Source organism: Eumetopias jubatus, unplaced genomic scaffold (assembly GCF_037043125.1).
Source record: "Eumetopias jubatus isolate StellerSeaLion01/CBP00866 unplaced genomic scaffold, mEumJub1_p1.0 scaffold_17, whole genome shotgun sequence".
NCBI lineage: Eukaryota > Metazoa > Chordata > Mammalia > Carnivora > Otariidae > Eumetopias > Eumetopias jubatus.
The window spans coordinates 9,598,996-9,613,421 of NW_028274823.1; the positions used below are offsets into that span (position 1 = coordinate 9,598,996).

General features: G+C 42.2%; 1 protein-coding gene across 1 annotated transcript in view; it reads right to left on the bottom strand.

Annotated features, from left to right (window-relative positions):
* The window catches only part of LOC114202668 (scavenger receptor cysteine-rich domain-containing protein DMBT1-like), a 132,130-nt gene that overhangs the window by 62,178 nt on the left and 55,526 nt on the right, over window positions 1-14,426 (bottom strand). Inside the window, 2 exon segments of the mRNA XM_088020109.1 lie at window positions 13,283-13,363; window positions 13,632-13,705. Of these exon segments, the coding sequence (XP_087876235.1) occupies window positions 13,283-13,363; window positions 13,632-13,705 (155 nt within the window).

Below are 14,426 nucleotides of genomic sequence, written 5' to 3' on the forward strand. Positions count from 1 at the left end.
CTGCCAGCCAGCCCCTCACCTGCGCGGATGACGCCGACATCCTCCAGGTGCCTGCAGTTGTGCCCGGCCTCAGCTCTGTGCATGCATTGCCCCAGGTGGCTCTCACCACCCACACACTGCACATCATCCAAGAGGATCTTCCCGGAGCCTGCCTCGAAGTGGGCCCCTGTGGGGGCCGCCATGGCCTGGCCACACCGCAGCTGGCGGCACACCACTGTGGCCTCAGCCAGGTCCCAGAGGTCATCACACACGGTCCCCCACCTGCCCTGGATGAGAACCTCCACTCGGCCTGAGCAACTCCCTGTGCCGTTCACCAGCCTCAGGGCCAACCAGGTCCCTGGGGAGATACAGAGCAATGGGAAATTATGGGATTGGCCTTGGTGTCAGCATATTGCCTTGATCCTGTTATAATGGTCTGATAAACTGCTGATGTCATAATTCCTCTGGGTTGGGCAGATAGAGAGCTCTATGGTCTTGGAACATCAAGGCTAGACTTTCTTCTTCCTGGAAGTGCCTGAAGGGGCTGGAAGACCCCAGGAAGCAGCAGCATCTGACTTCTAGAGGGGGAAAGCCAGAGTTCTCAGGGCTTAGAGAACCCAGGGCTGGGTTCTCAGCCTTACGCATGTCCCCTCATCCCACCTACAGCAAAAGAACTTCAGGGAACCCTAGACCTGAGGGTCGCATGGATGGGGCCCCTGTAACAGCCTTGCCTTGGTGGATAGCTGACCAGAGTCTTCCTACAGAAGTTCCCCAGTGTGGTGTAATCTGGAGATTACAGAGCACTCTTTTTAGCACTAGAGACATTTCTTTGTTGCCAGCATGGCTGTACTTTTAAACATAGAATTTTCACTTAATGTCTATTAAGGTGCAAAACTGGACAGAGTTCACCCCTCAGGATTTATAACCAGTGACAGGATGGAGAAACCACACACACTGCACTATCAGGGCAAATAACAAGCGATACCTCTAGGAGTCTAATAGTGCTATCAGTGATGGATACTTCGTCTATTTTGGGAGATCAGCCAAGAAATGGCTTTGAAACATGAAGACGATTTCTGCACGTTGATCATAAGGGAAGGGGCCTCGCTCCTGACAGAGTGAAGGGAAGGGCAAGTTCACATAGGAGGGAAATTTGTGGGTGCTTCAACTGCAACACGATTTGAATAAATGAGCTTATTTCTTCTTCCTCAAGCACGAGAAAGGCATGCAAATGTTGTGATCTACAAGGACATAGAAAATGGGAAGGATAATAAGAGCTAATGGAAAATTTCAGCACATTCTTTTTAGAAACTAGAGAGCAGGCAGAGTGGGGTTGGGGGGATGTTTGCAGAGCATTAATTTGGCCTGTAGTGGGCTAGGCGGGGGTGGCTACCCCCCAGAAGTGAGCGGACTCACCCCAGAGAAACCTTGCAGGTGATGCGTTTGGGGGAAGAGAATGCCAACCAGTGTAGGAGTGCGGTGCTGGCAAAGAAGGGGATCGTGGTTAATTGTATTTTTGAAAGATGTCTACAAAATATCTCCCATTCCTCAAGCCCTTCTGGAATCTTGACTGTCCCATGTCCCAAGGAGGAGCTTCTGCATCATCCTTCCAAACCTGGGCGGGTTGTGACTTTCTTGACCAATGGAGTATGGTGCGAGTGACACTAAACCTTTCTGAGCCAGGGTGAGGGAAGTGCCATGCACTTGTGTCCTGTTTCCTCCAGGGACTCGTGCCTGGGACTTGGCCACCAGCCTGGGAGAAGGGCCAGGCCTCATGCTGACATCTGAAAGCTATTTCTCAATGTGTTTAAATTTCTCTGGGCCAGTACTCTCGCTTCAGCAAAAAGCAAATATTTGATCACAACAATGATGACGACAATTATGATAAGGCTAACATTTATATAGACTTCCTAGTGTCCAGCACTAAGTAACTGACACCATCAGCTCCTTTAACGTCCACCATGGTCCTCAAACCACATATATGTATATATATGTCTGTGTAGATGTGTTTATATAAATAATAGTGTGTATACATGCATATACACACACTCACAGATGTATTAGATACAAATATATTCTATTATTATACCCATATTGTGGACAGGAGAATTAAGGCACAAAGCAGTTGAGTAATATGCCCAAGATCACACAGTCCTGAGGAACCAGTATTTGAAATTAGGAATTTTGGTTGCACGGTCCATGCAAGAAATCTTAGTAAGATTTATTTAGTAGAAAACAAAATAAACAAAAACTGGAGAGCAATCCCAAAAGAATCAGGTAAATATTTTGTGGGTATAGAACCAAGGTAGTGGGTGAAGTTGGAGAAGGAAGCCTGCATGACAGTAAGCCTGTTAGCACTGTGTAATTGTTAGCACATGTGCATAGAACACCGTGATGGAAGGAAGGAAGGGAGGGAGGAAGGAAGGAGGGAGGGAGAGAAGGCAGGGAGAGAGGAAGGAAGGAAAGAAGGAGGGAAGGAAGGGGGGAGACAGGAAGGGAGGTAGGGAGGGAGGGAAGGAGGAAGGAAGGAAGGAAGGAAGGAAGGAAGGAAGGAAGGAAGGAAGGAAGGAGGGAGGGAAGGGGAGACAGGAAGGAAGGAAGGAAGGAAGGAAGGAAGGAAGGGAGGGAGGGAGGAAGGAAGGAAGGAGGGAAGGAGGGAAGGGGGAAGAGCCCTTTATACTGCAACATTAACTGGGCCTAATTTTACAAATGTGCCTCTGTGGGAGAGGGAAAAGATGGCGGAGGAGTAGGGGACCCTATTCCAACCAGTCCCTGGAATTGAGCTGGGTATCTACAAGACCACTCTGAACACCCACGAAATCAGCCTGAGATGTAAGAAGATAGATCTGGATCTCTACAGACAGAATATCGCAGGTGGTTGGTTTCCAGGTATGAAGTGGGGAGCTGTGAGTCCACAGGCAGATATCGGAGGATAAACGGAAGGGGGAGGGAACCATCAGGATCCTGCACCTCCGGTGAGCGATAGCCTCCCACGCTGGGGACTGGGCACAGACTCGCAGACTGGTAGCGGAGGGAAAGGACTTTAGGGCAGCCCCCCGGACTGAAACTGGAGTGGCAGGGCCATGTGTGCAATGTGGTGGCAGCTGGCTGTTTTAGAAGCACAAAGGGCAGAGACGGGCTCCGACCTGCTGGCGAGGACTGGGAGGGAGGCTGAGGGGCGCACAACCCAGGACTACAGTTTATAGCAGCACAGATAGAAATGGAGATAGTGTTGCCTGGAGAGCTCACTGAAGAAGAGACTGCGATCTCTGTGCTCTGAGGCAGAGGGTTGGAAATGGTCTCTCTTTTTAAAAATTACTTATTTATTTATTTATTTATTTGACAGAGAGAGACAGCAAGAGAGGGGGAGTGGGAGAGGAAGAAGCAGGCTTCCCGCTGAGCAAAGAGCCCAATGTGGGACTCGATCCCAGGCCCCTGGGATAATGACCTGAGCAGAAGGCAGACACTCAACGACTGAGCCACCCAGGCGCCCTGGAAATGGTCTCTTCTGCTCTGACTCTCAGAAGAGACATGGAAAGCCACCAGGGGACAAAAGCCCACCAAAACCGGTTTCCACTGAGCCCATCCCCTGCCACAGGGGGCAGGGCAACTCCCCCCAAACGGTTGCTGGAGTAACAGCGTGGCAGGCCCCTCCCCCAGAAGACAGGCTGGGAAAACAAGAGGTCAGCAACCCTAAGGTCCCTATAAAACAGGTGCATCTTGCTTGGGTTGTGGTCAATAATTTGGACTCTATACATTCCTTCAACCACCTCTCAACAGAATGACTAGGAGGAGGAAACCCCGATATAGGAAAGACTCAGAGACTATGACTTATGCTGCAGATTTACAAATGAATTCAGATATAAACAAGATGTCGGAGATGGAATTCAGGCTAGCAATTGTGAAGACGATAGCTTCACAATTTACAGGGACAATCTATAAAAACAGGGTCTTCACAGGCAACATGATGACAATAAATTCATATCTTTCAATAATCACTCTCAATGAGAATGGCCTAAATCCTCCCATAAAACAGCACAGGGTTGCAGACTGGATAAAAAGACAGGACCCATCCATATGCTGTCTACAAGACTAATTTTGAACCTAAATGTACATCCAGACTAAAAGTGAAGGGATGGAGATCCATCTTCCATGCCAGCGGACATCAAAAGAAAGCTGGGGTAGCAATTCTTATATCAGACAAATTAGATTTTAAACTAAAGACTGTAGTTGGAGACACAAGGACACTGTGTCATTTTTTTTTTTTTTTTAGTTTGTGATGTAGTGTTCCATGATTCATTGTTTGGCCATAATACCCAGTGCTCCATGCAACACATGCCCTCTTTAATACCCATCACCAGGCTAACCCATCCCCCCACCCCCCTCCCCTCTAGAACCCTCAGTTTGTTTTTCAGAGTCCATCGTCTCTCATGGTTCATCTCCCCCTCTGACTTACTCCCCTTCATTCTTCCCCTCCTGCTATCTTCTTTTTTTTCTTAACATATGTTGCATTATTTGTTTCAGAGGTACAGATCTGTGATTCATCAGTCTTGTACAATTCACAGCGCTCACCATAGCCCATACCCTCCCCAATGTCCATCACCCAGCCACCCCATCCCTCCCACCCCCAACCACTCCAGCAACCCTCAGTTTGTTTCCTGAGATTAAGAATTCCTCATATCCGTGAGGTCATATGATACATGTCTTTCTCTGATTGACTTATTTCACTCAGCATAACACCCCTCCAGTTCCATCCACGTCATTGCAAATGGCAAGATCTCATTCCTTTTGATGGCTGCATAATATTCCATTGTGTATATATACCACCTCTTCTTTATCCATTCATCTGTCGATGGACATCTTGGCTCTTTCCACAGTTTGGCTCTTGTGGACATTGCTGCTATAAACATTGGAGTGCACGTACCCCTTCGGATCCCTACATTTGTATCTTTGGGGTAAATACCCAGTAGTGCAATTGCTGGATCGTATGGTAGCTCTATTTTCAACTGTTTGAGGAACCTCCATACTGTTTTCCAGAATGGCTGCACCAGCTTGCATTCCCACCAACAGTGTAGGAGGGTTCCCCTTTCTCCGCATCCTTGCCAACATCTGTCGTTTCCTGATTGTTAATTTTAGCCATTCTGACGGGTGTGAGGTGGTATCTCATTGAGGTTTTGATTTGGATTTCCCTGATGCCGAGCAATGTTGAGCACTTTTTCATGTGTCTGTTGGCCATTTGGATGTCTTCTTTGGAAAAATGTCTGTTCATGTCTTCTGCCCGTTTCTTGATTGGATTATTTGTTCTTTGGGTGTTGAGTTTGATAAGTTCTTTGTAGATTTTGGAGACTAGCCCTTTATCTGATATGTCATTTGCAAATATTTTTCTCCCATTCTGTCGGTTGTCTTTTGGTTTTGTGGACTGTTTTCTTTGCTGTGCAAAAGCTTTTTATCTTGATGAAATCCCAATAGTTCATTTTTGTCCTTGCTTCCCTTGCCTTTGGCGATGTGTCTAGGAAGAAGTTGCTGTGGCTGAGGTCGAAGAGGTTTCTGCCTGTGTTCTCCTTTAGGATTTTGATGGACTCCTGTCCACGTTTAGGTCTTTCAACCATTTGGAGTCTATTTTTGTGTGTGGTGTAAGGAAATGGTCCAGTTTCATTCTCCTGCACGTGGCTGTCCAATTTTCCCAACACCATTTGTGGAAGAGACTGTCTTTTTGCCATTGGACATTCTTTCCTACTTTGTCGAAGATTAGTTGACCATAGAGTTGAGGGTCCATTTCTGGGCTCTCGATTCTGTTCCATTGATCTATGTGTCTGTTTTTGTGCCAGTATCATACTGTCTTGATGATGACAGCTTTGTAATAGAGCTGGAAGTCCGGAATTGTGATGCCGCCAGCTTTGCTTTTCTTTTTCAACATTCCTCTGGCTACTCGGGGTCTTTTCTGGTTCCATACAAATTTTAGGATTATTTGTTCCATTTCATTGAAAAAAGTGGATGGTATTTTGATGGGGATTGCACTGAATGTGTAGATTGCTCTAGGTAGCATTGACATCTTCACAATGTTTGTTCTTCCAATCCATGAGCATGGAACGTTTTTCCATTTCTTTGTGTCTTCCTCAATTTCTTTCATGAGTATTTTATAGTTTTCTGAGTACAGATCCTTTGCCTCTTTGGTTGGATTTATTCCTAGGTATTTTATGGTTTTGGGTGCAGTTGTAAATGGGATCGACTCCTTAATTTGTCTCTCTTCTGTCTTGTTGTTGGTGTATAGGAATGCCACTGATTTCTGTGCATTGATTTTATATCCTGCCACTTTACTGAATTCCTGTATGAGTTCTAGCAGTTTTGGGGTGGAGTCTTTTGGGTTTTCCACATAAAGTATCATATCATCTGCAAAGAGTGAGAGTTTGACTTCCTCTTTACTGATTTGGATGCCTTTGATTTCTTTTTGTTGTCTGATTGCTGTGTTACTATGTTGAACAGCTGTGTTACTATGTTGAATAGCAGTGGTGATAGTGGACATCCCTGCCGCGTTCTGGACCTTAGGGGGAAAGCTCTCAGTTTTCCCCCATTGAGAATGATATTCACTGTGGGTTTTTCATAGATGGCTTTATGATATTGAGGTATGTACCCTCTATCCCTATACTCTGAAGAGTTTTGATCAAGAAAGGATGCTGTACTTTGTCAAATGCTTTTTCTGCATCTATTGAGAGGATCATAGGATTCTTGTTCTTTCTTTTGTTAATGTATTGTATCACGTTGATTGATTTGCGGATGTTGAACCAACCTTGCAGCCCAGGGATAAATCCCACTTGGTTGTGGTGAATAATCCTTTTAATATACTGTTGGATCCTATTGGCTAGTATTTTGGTGAGAATTTTTGCATCCATCCATGTTCATCAAGGATATTGGTCTGTAATTCTCCTTTTTGATGGGGTCTTTGTTGGGTTTGGGGATCAAGGTAATGGTGGCCTCATAAAATGAGTTTGGAAGTTTTCCTTCCATTTCTATTTTTTGGAACAGTTTCAGGAGAATAGGTATTAATTCTTCTTTAAATGTTTGGTAGAATTCCCCTGGGAAGCCATCTGGCCCTGGGTTTTTGTTTGTTGGGAGATTTTTGATGACTGCTTCAATTTCCTTAGTGGTCATAGGTCTGTTCAGGTTTTCTATTTCTTCCTGGTTCAGTTTTGGTAGTTGATACATCTCTAGGAATGCATCCATTTCTTCCAGATTATCTAATTTGCTGGCATAGAGTTGCTCATAATATGTTCTTATAATTGTTTGTATGTCTTTGGTGTTGGTTGTGATCTCTCCTCTTTCATTCACGATTTTGTTGATTTGGGTCCTTTCTCTTTTCTTTTTGATCAGTCTGGCCAGGGGTTTATCAATCTTGTTAATTCTTTCAAAGAACCAGTTCCTAGTTTCATTGCTCTGTTCTACTGTTCTTTTGGTTTCTATTTCATTGATTTCTGCTCTGATCTTTATTATTTCTCTTCTCCTGCTGGGTTTAGGCTTTATTTGCTGTTTTTTCTCTAGCTCCTTTAGGTGACCTTTCTTGTTTCTTGAGAAAGGCTTGTATTGCTATATACTTTCCTCTTAGGACTGCCTTTGCTGCATCCCAAAGATTTTGAACAGTTGTGTTTTCACTTTCATTTGTTTCCATGATTTTTTAAAATTCTTCTTTAATTTCCTGGTTGACCCATTCATTCTTTAGTAGGATGCTCTTTAGCCTCCATGTATTTGAGTTCTTTCCGACTTTCCTCTTGTGATTCACTTCTGGTTTCAAAGCATTGTGGTCTGAAAATATGCAGGGAATAATCCCAATCTTTTGGTACCAGTTGAGACCTGGACACTATTGTCATCCTTAAAGGGTCTATCCAACAAGAAGATCCAGCAATTGTAAATATCTACACCCCCAACATGGGAGCAGCCTTCTACATAAGCCAACTGTTAACCAAAATAAAGCATAATACTGATAACAATACGTTAATTGTAGGAGACCTCAGTACTCTACTCTCAGTGATAGACAGATCATCTAAGCAGAAAATCAACAAAGAAACAAGAGCTTTGAGTGACACACTGGACCAGATGGACCTCATAGATATATACACAACATTCTACCCTAAAACAACAGAATACTCATTCTTCTCAAGCGCACATGGAACTTTCTCCAGAATAGACCACTGTACTGGGTCACAAATCAGGTCTCAACTGATACCAAAAGATTGAGATTATTCCCAGCATATTCTGAGACCATAATGCTTTAAAACTGGAACTCAGTCACAAAAAAAAAAAAAAAAAATTGGAAGAAATTCAAACACTTGGAAGCTAAAGACCACTCTGCTCAAGAATGTTTGGGTCAACCAGGAAATCAAAGGAGAACTTAAACAATTCATGGAAGCCAATGAGAATGAAAACACATCGGTCAAAAACCTATAGGATACTGCAAAGGCGGTCCTAAGGGGGAAATACATAGCCATCCAAGCCTCACTCAAAAAAAAAAAAAAAGAAAAGAAAAATCCCGAATTCACCAACTAACTTTACACCTTAAAGAACTAGAGAAAAACCAACAAGTGATGCCTAAGCCATGCATTAGAAGAGAAATAATTAAGATTAGTACAGAGATCAATGAAATAGAAACCAGAAACATAGTAGATCAGATCAACAAAACTAGAAGCTGGTTTTTGGAAAGAATTAATAAGATTGATAAACCACTCGCCAGACTTATCCAAAAGAAAAGAGAAAGGACCCAAATTAATAAAATTATGAATGAAAGGGGAGAGATCACAACTAACACCAAGGAAATAGAAACAATTATTAGAAATTATTATCAACAACTATATGCCAACAAATTGAGCAACCTGGATGAAACGGATGCCTTTCTGGAAACCTATAAACTCCCAAGACTGAAACAGGAAGAAATTGACAACCTGAATAGGCCAATAACCAGTAACGAAATTGAAGCAGTGATTAAAAACCTCCCAAAAAACAAGAGTCCAGGGCCTGATGGATTCCCTGGGGAATTCTGCCAAACATTCAAAAAAGAAATAATGCCTATTCTCCTGAAGCTGTTTCAAAAAATAGAAACAGAAGGAAAGCTTCCAGTCTCATTCTATGAGGCCAGCATTACCTTAATCCCCAAACCAGGCAAAGACCCCAACAAAAAGGAGAATTTCAGACCAATATCCCTGATGAATACGGATTCCAAAATCCTCAGCAAAATTCTAGCTAATAGGATCCAACAATACATTAAAAGGATCATCCACCACGACCAAGTAGGATTTATCCCTGGGATGCAAGAGTGGTTCAACATTTGCAAATCAATCAATGTGATAGAACACATTAATAAGAGGAGCGAGAAGAACCATATGGTCCTCTCAATTGATGCAGAAAAAGCATTTGACAAAATACAGCATCCTTTCCTGATTAAAACTCTTCAGAGTATAGGGATAGAGGGAATATTCCTCAAGTTCATAAAATCCATCTATGAAAAACCCACAGTGAATATCATCCCCAATGGGGAAAAGCTGAGAGCCTTTCCCTTAAGATCAGGAACACGACAAGGATGCCCACTCTTGCCACTGTTGTTCAACATAGTACTAGAAGTCCTAGCAACAGCAATCAGACAACAAAAAGAAATAAAATGTATTCAAATTGGCAAAGAAGAAGTCAAACTCTCTCTCTTCACAGATGACAGGATATTTTATGTGGAAAATCCAAAAGACTCCACCCCCAAATTACTAGAACCCATACAGCAATTCAGTAATGTGGCAGGATACAAAATCAATGCACAGAAATCAGTTGCTTTCTTATACACTAACAATGCAACTGTAGAAAGAGAAATTAGAGAAATGACTCCATTTACAATAGCACCAAAAACCATAAGTTACCTCAGAATAAACCTAACCAAAGAGGTAAAGGATCTATACTCTAGGAACTACAGAACACTCATGAAAGAAATTGAAGAAGACACAAAAAGATGGAAAAACCTTCCATGCTCATGGAAGAATAAACATTGTTAAAATGTCTATGCTACCCAGAGCAATCTGTACCTTCGGTGCCATCCCGATCAAAATTCCAATGACATTTTTCAAAGTGCTGGAACAAACAATCCTAAAATTTGTATGGAATCAGAAAAGACCCCGGATCGCCAAGGAAATGTTGAAAAAGAAAAACAAAGCTGGGGGCATCACGTTGTCCGATTTCAAGCTATATTACAAAGCAGTGATCACCAAGACAGCATGGTACTGGCACAAAAACAGATATATAGACCAATGGAACAGAATAGAGAGCCCAGATATGGACCCTCAACTCTATGGTCAAATAATCTTTGACAAAGCAGGAAAAAATATGCAATGGAAAAAACACTGTCTCTTCAATAAATGGTGCTGGGAAAATTGGACAGCTATATACAGAAGAATGAAACTCGACCATTCTCTAACACCATATACAAAGATAAACTCAAAATGGATGAAAGACCTCAATGGGAGACAGGAATCCATCAAAACCCTAGAGGAGAACATAGGCAATAACCTCGTCAACATTGGCCACAGCAACTTCTTTTAAGATTCATCTCCAAAGGCTAGTGAAACAAAAGCAAAAATGAACTTTTGGGACTTCATCAAGATAAAAAGCTTCTGCACAGCAAAGGAAACAGTCAACAAGACAAAGAGACAACCCACAGAATGGGAGAAGATATTTGCAAATGACACTATAGATAAAGGGCTGGTATCCAAGATCTATAAAGAACTTCTCAAACTCAGCACCCAAAAAACAAATCATCAAGTCAAAAAATGGGCAAAAGACATGAACAGACACTTCTCCAAAGAAGACTTACAAATGGCTAGTAGACACATGATAAAATGTTCAACATTATTAGCCATCAGGGAAATTCAAGTCAAAACCACAATGAGATACCACCTTACACCAGTTAGATGGCAAAAATTAACAAGGCAGGAAACAAATGTTGGAAAGGATGTGGAGAAAGGGGAACCCTCTTATACTGTTGGTAGGAATGCAAATTGGTACAGCCACTTTGGAAAACAGTGTGGAGGTTCCTCAAAAAGTTAAAAATAGAGCTACTCTATGACCCAGCAATTGCACTACTAGGTATTTACCCCAAAGATAGAGGGGCCAAAGAAAAGAAGGGGCCCCTGCACCCCAATGTTCATTATCAGCAATGTCCACAATAGCCAAACTGTGGAAGGAGCTGAGATGCCTTTCAAAAGACGAATGGATAAAGAGGATGTGGTGCATATAGACAATGGAATATTACTCAGCCATCAGAAAGGGTGAATACCCAACTTTTACATCAACATGGACGGGACTGGAGGAGATGATGCTAAGTGAAATAAGTCAAGCAGAGAAAGTCAATTATCATATGGTTTCACTTATTTGTGGAACATAAGGAATAGCAGGGAGGACATTAGGAGAAGGAAGAGAAAAATGAAGGGGGGGAAGTCGGAGGGGGAGATGAACCATGAGAGACTATGGACTCCAGGAGACAATCTGAGGGATTCGGAGGGGATGGGGGTAGGGGGATGGGTTAGTCCGGTGATGGGTATTAAGGAGGGCACGTGTTGTAATGAGCACTGGGTGTTACACACAAATAATGAATCATGGATCACTACATCAAAAACTAATGATGTACTGTATGGTGACTAACATAACAATAAAAAAAAGAAATAATGACTAATGCTCTTTTTTTTCCTGTTCTTGTCTTTAGTAATAAGATGCATTTTATTTGGAAATATTTAAACATGATAACATATGCAGGATATAAGGTACCAATTTATATTTTAAAAGTTATATTACTGTACATCTTCATATAGGGTAATCTAGAGCTAATAATTCAGTAGCTAAGGTAAAAATGGGAATACAAAGACACCAAACAAAAAACAACTGAGTCAAAAGGAAAGAAAATGATGTCTCATACTTAAATGAAAGATATTCCTTTTTTCTGGAGAGGGCTGCTGCCCATGTAATGTAGGAATTTATTAAGCAGTAATGGATTTTCATCCTACAGAATTTTTATGATAAATTTTAATTTATTAGAGGTAAAGATCTGTTTCTGTAGATGCAAAACATAAATGCTCACATTCCTTTTATCAAAATATTTTTTCTTTTGTTTTCTGATCCTTATTGTAAGTGCAGATGTACTCAGACTTGCTCTTTTCCCTCACTGCTAACCAGAGAGATTCTAACAGCTCCTCACTGCTACCTGGGAGAAAGATCTCAGCAAGGTAAAAAGGAAGAAGCTTCTTTCTTTTCAGTTAGATACAGAAAAACAGATACTATTTTGCTTTATCAAGTTATCAAGGTGTCTTTGCAGATGAAATTTTTGATAAAGAAGAAATAATCTGTGAAATTATGTCTGTCTAGTGAAAGGGTCTGCAACTTGGTGGTTGTTTATTTGTTGCCTTGGCCATGATACTGACATTCTGCATTCTAGAATGTTCTAAAAAAAAACAACCTGGTGGGTTTCCCTGTTAAGTCAACAGTGATCTTCAGCATGTCTCAGTTCCCTACATGGAAGAGAGAAGAAGCAGAACTCACTGCCTCACTGGATTTCTTAGTTAAACAAAGAGTTTAAAGTCTGTGTCTCTTTGTATGAAGTTCTCTAGCTTACAAAATAGGAGTAGAAATATATTACAGTATAATACAATATAATATGATAAATTGCAAAAAAAAAATAAGTAGTAATATTTCTCTAAGATACAGGTTCTTTTGAGATCAGTTAGCATACACATGTGAGTAAAATCGCAGGTGGAAATGTGCATCATTAGTATAATCACAAGGAGATTATGCTCAGAAAAGAAGGTAAGGAAGACTGACAAGAGGTTGTAGGTCAAGCTCAGACTGATATATGCCCAAATCTTGGCTTCATCATATTGTAAGTGGTGATACTAGAAAGTGATCCTTTCTGTGTCTCACTTTATGAAACAATGATGGACTTGTGGGGAGAATAACGCTGGTAGGTTGTTGTGAGTGCTCAATGAACTGTCTGTTCTATGAATGCATCTGATTCTCTGTTTTATCACATTTTATTTTTTATTTTTTTTATTTTTTTTTAAAGATTTTATTTATTTATTCATGAGAGAGAGAGAGAGAGAGAGAGGCAGAGGGAGAAGCAGGCTCCCAAGGAGCAGGGAGCCCGATGCGGGACTCGATCCCAGGACTCTGGGATCATGACCTGAGCCGAAGGCAGACGCTTAACCATCTGAGCCACCCAGGCGCCCTGTTTTATCACATTTTGATTGTTCCACAAACATTAGCTCTTTCACCCATTTTCCCAAGGACTCACCTGCCAGGGGTGTAGGTGTGGATAGCGGGGCTGCAGGCTCTGATGTGACTATGGTGGCAAATAATCCATCACCTGTCAATGGGGACAAACAGAAGCATCTCCAGTAATTGGGACATCTCCTAATCTCAACTTCAGAAAGACCAAGATTCAAACACCACCCCAGCTTGAAGGTCACAGTCAAACATAAATGTCAGTTCCTGGCTCTGCTTCTATGCAGGCAAGGAGTCCTCCCAAGGCTGTGGTCAGCACTCAGCATGGCGTCAGGTCTGGGAAGGGGCCAGCCCAGTGTTTTGTCCACAGAGCCATCCCTCTATTTCCCGTAGAAGAAATGCCAACCAAGCTGTCAGAGTAGTTGTCACAGGAAGTGTAGCAGGCTCTGCGGTGGGCACGGCTGCTGTCAGTATGTGTAATGCAAAGAGACGCCTTGTTCACTGCTAGATACCACCCCCACGTCCTCACACCGGGAGAGTGAACTTCTGACCAAAGAGAAGGCTGGCACAAATCTGTCCTGTTAAGAGTTTTTGGTCTGCATTCCCACCTCCTTTCCTGCCACGCTCATCCAACCCTGGATCTCACACTCACTGTGGGATGAAAATGCTCATACTTGGACAGTGTGCCATTTTGCTCAGTGCCCATAGAACCAATTATGGAGTTTTTCCTCTTTTCCTTTGAGGAGCAATCCAGATGCGTTCTACCACAGGGACACACCACCAATTAAATGGCTGAACGTTTTCCATTTATTTGTGGGGGCTTTATCTGGGCTCTGAATAGCCTAAGCCATGTGAGGCTTCCATAGGGCATTAAGGCAGCCCTGTTTTCATCTTATTAACTCATAAAACAGCAATAAAGTGTTGTTTTGTTTCCTTTTAAAAACAGCTTTATCAAGGTATCCTACATACCCAGAGAGCTGCACATATTCAATGTGTATGGCTTGTTGGGTTGGAACATATGCAAACACTTGTGATACTATCACCACAGCCATGGTAATAAGACACATCCAGCACCTCCCAGAATTTCTCTGTGTTTTCCCCCTCCTTTTTTTTTTTTTTTTTTTTTTTGGTGTGAACTCTTAACATGATGTGTATCCTCTTTACAAATTTTGAAGTGCACAATACTGTATTGTTAACTATAGGCATTATGGTAT